General features: G+C 32.5%; 1 protein-coding gene across 1 annotated transcript; it reads right to left on the reverse strand.

Annotated features, from left to right (window-relative positions):
• Window positions 1-9,533: 9,533 nt before the first annotated feature.
• LOC144555184 (proline-rich protein 2-like) lies at window positions 9,534-10,265 on the reverse strand (the record flags this gene model as incomplete). Its single annotated transcript, XM_078303428.1, has 2 exons — window positions 10,033-10,265; window positions 9,534-9,913 (listed from the first exon to the last, which is right to left on the reverse strand). Coding segments are annotated over exons 1-2 (540 nt in total), but the record flags the coding sequence as incomplete, so codon positions are not given.
• Window positions 10,266-10,519: the final 254 nt, after the last annotated feature.

The following is a 10,519-nucleotide window of genomic DNA, read 5'->3' on the forward strand; positions in this document are numbered from 1 at the left end:
AGTACATGGATCGGTTTTCTTAAAAAAATGGATCCTAATAACTATTCAGATCGGGTTTTATTATCAACCGATCCTAATTTATGAACTATTAGGATCGGTTTTTTGTGGGAACCGATCCTGATACCCGATCCTAATACATAATTTACTTTTGGAAAGTAATACATATTTTGTTAAGAAACTAGAAAGATAATTTTTTTTGTATTCCTAGAATAAACATATGAGTTTACTGCTGCAATTGAAGAAGTTAAGAAGGGATCACTGGAGTGGATGGGGTCCCATAGAGAGGCTAGAGGTATAAACAACCGATCCTAATATTTCATTAATTAGGATTGGTTGTTAATATAGCCGATCCTAATTCCAGTTATTTTATAAATTACTTTATAAATTAGTTTAATAAATTATGTTATAAATTATTTCGATGTAGCATTTGGCAAACTAGAAGAAGAAAGAGATACATTTCCAGATAATAGTAACATTGAAAAAGAAATTAGTTGATTAACTGGAGAGTACATAAGATTGAAGCAAATTGAGCACTCCAGGAAGTCGGTATGGATTGTGGCTATCTCATTTTCTTCTCCAGTCTCGTTTTGAGGAGATGTAGGATTCAAAGTCTTTCATCCCTTGGTTTTACTCTAAGATGGAGGATTCAAAGTCCTTACTTCTTTGATTTTACTCTGAGAAGACGGAATATTCAAAGTCTTTCCTCCTTCGTTAGTCTTTCTCCGCTTGGCCATTTCGCCTTCGCCTTCTATGTCGTCCAAGGATAATTTCGTCATTGCAACCATTCAGAGTGTGGAGAGAGAGAAAGCAAATGAAATATGTGATACCGACCTTGGTTCATATGTTTATTCTATGGAATCAAAAAAAATTATATCTTTCTAGTTTCTTAAAAAAATATGTATTATTTTCCAAAAAGTACAATTGCAGAATTTTTATTAGGATCGGTTGTTGCTCCCAACCGATCCTGATACACTAGACAGTGAGAAGCGTGCAAGTTATTCTTCGAAATTTGTTGTAGCTTATTTCTATTCATGTTGAATGTAGATTTTTTAGCTTATTTTTTAATTTGTAAAGTCATTTTTCCATGTAGCTTACTTTATTTCATGTTATAACTAATTTCGAAGATAATATACTAAAATCTATTTTTTAAATATACAAAAATAATTTATTAAAATAAATTTTAAAATGTCATACACATACACATTAAATTATTTTAAAATGCCATACACATAAATAAATTTTAAAATGTCATCCACATAAAATTATTTACAATAACTTTTTTTTAACTCATCTAGATCGGTTGTTGACTAAATAACTGATCCAGATTGTTTTAAATTATATTTTTATCTTTATTTTTTAATTATCTGGATCGGTTTAACATTAAATAACCGATCCAGATAATATCTGGATCGATTTTATTGCTAATAACCGATCCAGATAGTATCTGGATCAGTTATTTAGTCAACAACCGATCTAGATGGGTTAAAAAAAAGGGAGCACCTAGCTATCCCCCCCGTAACAATCCCTCATTTATCCCCCAGTCATTAACTACTTGAATAACTACTAACTACCTAGGGGGACCACTTACTATTTGAGGACCATCTAATATTTGAAAGATTTTACAACTAGCGCGTGCAAGTATTCATCTATAATGCATTAAGTATTCATCTATAACACATCAAGTATTCATACCTAAGATATCAAGTATTTAAAAAAAAAACTGGACACGTTTTTAGAGGTGGTTTTTTTTTCTCCGTTCAATTTAATCAATATTTTTTACGATCGGTGAGGAATTTTGCAAATCTAAAACCACGAATGTTTTCTACATAATTTTATCTTTCAAATGAGATCCATGATGAAATACTTTCGAGTTGTCCGTTGCACAAGTATTCATTCTCATCGAGAAAGTATTCATCCTCATTGTGCAAGTGCAAATAGAAAAACTTAACACATCACTCATCCATCTTTTACACGTTTTTAGAGGTGATTTTTTTTTCTCCGTTCAATCTAACCAATATTTATGACGATCTGTGATGAATTTTGCAAATTTAAAACCACAAATGTTTTTTACATAATTTTATCTTTCAAATGATATCCATGATGACATACTTTCGAGTTATCCGTTACACAAGTATTCATATCTCATCACGCAAATATTCTTATCTCATCGCAAATATTCTTATCTCATCGTGAAAGTATTCATCCTCATCGTGCAAGTGTAAATACAAAAATTGGATACATCACTCATCCATCTTTTACACATTTTTAGATATGGTTTTTTCTTCTCTGTTCAATTTAAATAATATTTCTGACGATTTGTGATAAATTTTGCAAATCTAAAATCACGAATGTTTTCTACACAATTTTATCTTTCAAATGAGATACATGATGATATACTTTCGAGTTATCCGTCGCACAAGTATTCATATCTTGTCACACAAATATTCATACCTAAGATATTAAGTATTCATTCATACGCATTGAAGTATTCATTCTAAGACATCAAGTATTCATTCGTATACCTCTATTTTTTTTTCAAAAAAAAAATTATATCATTTGTTAGTACACAGTAGCATAATTCATCATTAATAAAGTTTTATTCTTTGCAAATAACTCTCTACTTTATGAGGAAAGAGAACATAGACATGAAGAGATTAATTCCATCCACATATACAAAAATATTTTGATACGGTCGGCAGTAGTGGATCTGACCCGACAGAGGCATGCTCAAGTATTCATTCATACACGTTGAAGTATTCATTCATACATGTTGAAGTATTCAATCCCGGTAGAGGCGTGCTTGATTGGGATGAAGTGATGGATGATCTCCGGCAGAACATCCGTTGAAGCGGGAGCTGCAGGCATAGATGGAAAAAATGGAGGCGGAGGCGGAGGTGGAGGTGGAGGTATGAGAGGGAGGGAGCTTATCGTATTTACTATTTTGAGGTGGGAGAGGGTGGGAGGTGGGAGAGGGAGAGAGTTTATCGATGAAAAAACGGAGGCGGAGGCAGAGGTGGGAGAGGGAGGTAGAGGCAGAGACAGAGGTGGGAGAGGGAGGTAGAGGCGGAGGTAGGAGAGAGAGGTGGAGGCATAGGTGGGACAGGGAGGCGGAGGTGGAGGTGGGAGAGGGAGGTGGGAGAAGAAGGTGGAGGTGGAAAAGGAAGATGAAGGTGGAAGAGGAAGAGAGAAAGAGGAAAGAAATAAAGGTTGTTAGAAATTGTAGTTATAGTTAAAATAGAAAGTTAGTTAATTGGGGGATGAATGGGGGATGGATAGGTGGGGGATATTATGTTACACTTAGGGGCACCTCTAATTGCTCAAAAACTGAAATTAAATTGCAATTGAAAGTAAATAGATGAGTTTAGAGAAATTTGACACGCGGGATGATAACGGAGTTCGGCAAAACAAAGGCCTACGTCTCCGGGGCTTCGCAACCTTGTGTGGTGCGCCTTTCTATTACCCAATACGAAAGGATTACAACTTGTGAACCGTTGAGCCCTTACACACCAAGCGGGAAGTCAAACGGCCAACTCAAAGAGATGAGAACAAGGTCTCGATTGTCTAGAAACACAAGAGAAACACTCAATAGATCACTCTAACCTAATCTATATCAAGATTAGTGAAGTAGGTTTGAGGTTGCTTGAGGGATTTTGAAGTTTTAAGCTCTCACAACAATGGAGTAGGCTAAGCTCTCAGAAAATCGCTTTTAAAATGATTAGGGTCGACTGAGATCATTTGGGAAGAGATCCCATCACTCTATTTATAGTGTCAGCTCAAAAATGAGCTATTTGACATAAAACGTTACCAACGTTTTATAAAACGTTACAACGTTTAATTCAAATGTGATTTTAGGGTTTTAATTTTCTGACAGCTTAGCAAAACGTTATAACGTTTGCAAAACGTTATGACGTTTTAACCTGTAAAAACTTGATCAAAATAGAAGTTATTTGAAGCTTAAATATACTTGAAACGTTACAACGTTTTATAAACGTTACAACGTTTCATGTTGGTACAGTACAGCTGTGCTTCAGTAGTTCTGTAGCTATTAAACGTTACAACGTTTGTATAACGTTATGACGTTTGTAAAACGTCACAACGGTTGTATAACGTTATAACTTGATTCTTCTTCTTTTGATCAGTTTGTTGTTTCTGACCAATATAAAACGTTACAACGTTTTGAAAATGTTACCAACGTTGTATCACAATTTAATTAACCTCACACATACTTTACCAAGTTTCTGATTTTACAATTTGTATTCTTGATAAAAGTATTCATGATTTCTTTAGTCCAAGCATATTATACTGCAGTTCTTACTCTTCTTGGACCTACATAATCTCAAAATAGAAGAAATCGTAAAATTCAATAATTGTATGTTTTTGCAAATTAGTCAAATAGACGTAAAAGATTATTGTATGAACAACATATTATAATTACCCTAAAAAAAAGTTATTGTAAATAATTTTATGTGGATGACATTTTAAATTTTATGTGGATGACATTCTAGATAGTATCTGGATCGGTTATTAGCAATAAAACTGATCCATATAGTTATTTTATATATTTTTCAACTTATTCATCTGGTTTTGTTTAAATAGAATATAAAAAAGAATTATTTAAAAATTACATATTATAAAATAAGTAATTTATTTGATAATTTTGTTAATTTATTTATTTTTAAATAAATTACATACAAAAATTATTTTATAAATTGGTTTATAAATTATTTTATAAATAATTAGAATATAAAAAGTTAATAAATTATCTTGTTAAATATAACCTACAAAAAATTGGTAACATAAAATAAGTTTTTAAAAAATAAGATATGAAAAATAAATTTATAAATTACATACAAAAATTACTTTATAAATTACATGAAAAATTATTTTATAAATTGGTTATAATTATTTTACAAATATTACATACAAAAATTTTATATTTATACAATATTTAATTATCATTTCATATTCTATTTTAAACATCATATATGTATTTATTTAAACATAACCATCCAGATAATTTGAAAATTTTATAGCATAACCATTTGGATCAGTTTTATTGCTAATAACCATCCAGATACTATTTGGATCGGTTATTAGCAATAAAACCGATCCAAATATTTTGAAAAATTTTATAACATTACCATCTGGATCGGTTTTATTGCTAATAACCGATCCAGATAGTATCTGGGATCCAGATAGTATCTGGGATCGGGATAGTATCTGGATCGGTTATTAGCAATAAAACCGATCCATATGGTTATGTTATAAAATTTTCAAATTATCCAGATGGTTATGTTTAAATAGAACATAAAAAAATAAGTATTTAAAAATTACATATTAAAAATAAGATATTTATTTAATAAAATATTTATAAATTAGAATATAGAAAGTTAATAAATTATCTTAAAATTGAAGCTAATAAATTATTAAATCTTACAAATTATTTCTAAAAAATGGGTTTTTTTTTTTAATAAATGATCTTGTTAAATATAAGAACCAAAAAAATGTGTAAAATTATTTTAAATTATTCAATTAACCGAGGACAGTATCAAGGTCGGTTGTATGACAAAAATCAATCCATATAACTATCTGGATCGGTTTTGTAGGGTTTAGGGTCTAGAAAACTATTTTTAATAAAAAAAATCTCAAAAAATATATCAAGATCGGTTTTATGGTTTTTAAAAAAACCGATCTAGAAAACTATTTTTAATAAAAAAAAATCTCAAAAATAATATCAATATCGGTTTTGTTGTAAAATCGATCCAGATGCTAAACTATCATAATCAGTTGTACATACAAACCGATCTTGATAGTTTAGTATCTGGATCGGTTTTATTGTAAAACCGATCTTGATAGTGTACAATATGGATCAGATTTTGTTTTTAAATTAAAACTGATACTAATTATTTTTTTAATGGGTATTAAAAAATGGGAGGAAAAACTATTAGGATCGGTTCTCAAATATAACCGATCCAGATAAGTGTCTATTAAGATCGGTTGGTTAAAAAATAAAAACCGATCCTGATAGTATCAGTATCGCCTTCATCAGGATCGGTTGTATTCCGATACTAATATGCCTATATAACCGATCCTGATTCCATATTTTCCACTAGTGAGTTGATTCGAACCTTCCAACGTGTTCTTCATATTAAAATGTGCTTAGAGACCAAATTTTACATTTTTTGAATTTTTTTTACTATTTTTGCAGATTTTTTGAAAATCATCACTTTGCTTAGAGTGTGCATTTTAACCATCCTCATATATATATATATGAGGAGGGATCCGATTACACCCTTTTTTGGTGACACCGGATTACACCCTATGTATACAAAATCCAAACAGTCGATCCAAACAGTTCAACTTATTGGATATGTTAAAATGTGCTTGGAGATCAAATTTTATATTTTTCTGAATTTTTTTACTATTTATTAATATGGGTACAAAAATTCAACGGTCTGAATATAGCAATTTTGTTAAATACTTAATAAATAGTAAAAAAATTTCAAATCAATGTAAAATTTGATCTGCAAGCACATTTTAACATATCCAACAAGTTGAACAGTTTGGATCGACTGTTTGGACTTTGTAAACTTTGAAAATAGATAGTGTAATTCGGTGTCACCAAAAAAGGGTGTAATCGGATCCCTCCTCTATATATATATATATAGAGAGAGAGAGAGAGAGAGAGTTAGGCTGGGGTGCTATGGATAGCATAGTGGCCTCTATGCTACGGCTCAATATTCGAGTTTTCAAAATCCAAACGGTCGATCCGAACCGTTCATCTTATTCTCCATATTAATATCTGCTTGGAGACCAAATTTTACATTTTTTTGAATTTTTTTACTATTTATTAAGTATTTTACAAAATTGTTGATCCAAAGGTGGCTGCACAAAACAGTAAAACCAAGTGGCTTAATAAATAGTAAAAAAATTCAGAAAATTATAAAATTTGGTGTCCAAGCAGATATTAATATGAAGAATAAGATGAACGGCTCGGATCGACCGTTTGGATTTTGAAAACTCGAATATTGAGCCGTAGCACGGGAGGCCACTATGCTATCCATAGCACCCCAGCCTAAGAGTTAGGCTGGGGTGCTATGGATAGCATAGTGGCCTCCCGTGCTACGGCTCAATATTCGAGTTTTCAAAATCCAAACGGTCGATCCGAGCCGTTCATCTTATTCTTCATATTAATATCTGCTTGGACACCAAATTTTATAATTTTCTGAATTTTTTTACTATTTATTAAGCCACTTTGAAAATCGCTAATCCAACGGTTTTACTGTTTTGTGCAGCCACCGTTGGATCAACAATTTTGTAAAATACTTAATAAATAGTAAAACAATTCATAAAAATGTAAAATTTGGTCTCCAAGCAGATATTAATATGGAGAATAAGATGAACGGTTCGGATCGACCATTTGGATTTTGAAAACTCGAATATTGAGCCGTAGCATAGAGACCACTATGCTATCCATAGCACCCCAGCCTAACTCTATATATATATATATATATAGTGACTAATATGCATTCGGTAGCATATGGGCCGAAGTGCTACCGGTCCAAATTTAAAATTTCAAAATCCAAAAAGTTGATCTGAATCGCTCATCTTGTTCTCCATATTAATATGTGCTTGGAGACCAAATTTTATATTTTTCTGAATTTGATTACTATTTATTAAGACACTTTGAAAATTGTTGATCCAACGGTGGCTGCTGATTTTATTGTTTTGTTAAGTCACCGTTGAATCAACAATTTTTAGAGTGGTTTAATAAATAGTAAAAAAATTCAGAAAAATGTAAAATTTGGTCTCCAAGCACATATTAATATGGAGAACAAGATGAACGGTTCAAATCAACTTTTTGGATTTTGAAATTTCAAATTTGAACCGGTAGCACTTCGGCCCATATGCTACCGAATACATATTAGTCACTCTCTATATGTGTATGTGTGTATGTGTGTGTGTGTGCGCGCGTATATATGAGGGTTCAAATGCACCCAAATTTTTGTGCACCCAAATGCACCATATCTTTCAAATCCTTTTTCTCCGTTTTCAAAGTCTGAATAGTCAATCCGAACCATTAGATGCGATCTATATATTAAGATGTGCTTGGAGACCAAATTTTACATTTTTTGGAATTTTTTTACTATTTATTAAGCCACTTTGAAAATCGCTGATTTTACATTTTCTGGACCATTGGATCAGCAATTTTCAAAGTGGCTTAATAAATAGTAAAAAAATTCCAAAAAATGTAATATTTGGTCTCCAAGCACATCTTAATATATAGATCGCATCTAATGGTTCGGATTGACTATTCGGACTTTAAAAACAGAGAAAAATGATAGGATGCATTTGGGTGCACAAAAATTTGAGTGCATTTGAACCCTCCTCTATATATATATATATATTTCTCTAAATTAAATTGCATGATCGTAGCTTAATTGCATCGCATTTAAAATTTTAAAAAGAACAAAGTTGATCCTAATCTGTAAATTTCTATAAAATTTTAAAATACATCGCCCCCGCTCTTACTGGATCCGCCCCTGTTTCCGAGAAACTTTTAAACGTTGAAGCTGGAAAAGTTTCTGCATTTGGTGTGAAGCTTTGTGGTAGTACCGTAAATATCTCAAAACTTCAAATACTTTCGAGAATCTCATAACTTCGAAGTTTACTTTCCATTTACAATTGGCTACAATCTTTACTTCAGAACGCATATTTGGTTTCTTCGTTTCTATTCTGTACTCTCTAATTCTTGTACTGTCCTTGAACTGAAAAATTAATATTCTATTGTACATGTGAGGTCTTCGACAAAATTCCATAAAGAGCAACTTGCTCTGTTAATGCCAGTACCTTTCAATTTTAATTGTAATATTTATTATTCCCAAGATAAATCCAAAAATTTCTGTCATAATTGACACCATTTATATTCTTTCAGACTGCATCTGATTGATTTGTTTGGTATATTTTGACCGTCCAGTATTTGGCAGAAATTATATATAATCAAATAAAAACTAGAACAATAAAATTGTTTTTTTTCCAGAATCCAAATACAAATATAAATACAAATACAAATACACAATGATCTATATATATATCAACTTCAAAATAGATGAACTATAGCAAAATTACAAATACAAATTGCAATATACAACTAGCCCAAATACACAAGAGAGATATATATATATATATATAAACCTTATCAGACTAATAAGTAATAGCACCTTCAACTGCACAACAATCCATAATATATAGAATCCCTTAAGTAGGACCCTTCAAAAGCAATTAGTTATCAAATCTGCAATTCCATGCATCCTTTTTAGATAGTCTAAAGAGCACATTTAATTGCATTTTTTGATAACCTCGATTTAGTTCTTAGTATCAGCAGGAGGGAAAAAAGGCTTCTTTTGAAAATACTTCGCCCAAGGATGTGGCTTCTTGTCAATAGGAGGGAAACCAAATTTCGGGTGGGGTTGGAACCATGGATGCACTGGCTCATCAGGAGTTGGCTTAGGTGGCTTAGGTGGCTTAGGTGGCTTGGGTGGCTCTGGTACAGGTGGTGTAAAGAAAGGTTTCTTGTGGAATAGGTCCCACTTAGGTGGCCAGAAGGTCGCAGAATTGCAAATGCCGGAGAGGATTTGCAATTTTCCATCTTGACCCACGGTGAATGTGTGCTGGTCTTTCTCTTTTGATGCTAAAGTTATGGTTAACGGGTCGGCTTTGGGACACGCCTTGTTGGATTGGTCCCTTAGCTCGGCTAGGCATGCCGGTTTGAGAGTAGTGATGCCTTCGGATTCTTCGTGGAGGAGGTCGATGGGAAGGTTTACGTGGAAGTTGCCTGATTTATCAAGCTGGCTCACTCCCTTGGTCTCATATTGGCCGTTGGCTGATTTGCACTTGATTGCAACTCTAAGACCTACATTATTAAATAATTAATACAAAACATATATATAAGGTTGGATTTATAAGTCTGAGCACATGTTTATTCTTGTCAGACATATGCTAGCTTGTGCATCAGAAATTTACTATATCTACCTTTGAAAGCTTGTTCAACTTTGATGTTCTTCTCAACGCAATCCACACATTCGGTTGAGCCGACCACCGTCACGGTCTTTTCTGCCCTGACAATTCCAAGAGCCAATGTTACGAAACAAAACCCAAATAATAGGTTTTGTTTCATCCTCTGTGTCCCCATCAAAACAGCTTAATTAATGAAGACAGAAACTAGAATAGGAAGGAGTAGTGAGATGAAGAGGTACTGGGTGCATATGGATTAGTTTATATAGTAGTGATGGAATGCTAGTGCAAGGGTGGTACAGTGTAACAGTAGTGTGTTTAAGGGCTCAAATGATATATAGGCGCCGCCTTTATGGTTTAAAGCATTTAATTGTTCCATAATTTGGCTAGTTTAATTTTTTTGGCAACCGTGTCCGTATCTGCATGTAACCATATATAGTTTGCTACTATATATATGTCATGTGATGAAAACCGTCCGATTTGAACTGAATGCGTCAGATCATGC

The sequence above is a fragment of the Carex rostrata genome, chromosome 6, assembly GCF_964058835.1.
Source record: "Carex rostrata chromosome 6, lpCarRost1.2, whole genome shotgun sequence".
Lineage (NCBI taxonomy): Eukaryota > Viridiplantae > Streptophyta > Magnoliopsida > Poales > Cyperaceae > Carex > Carex rostrata.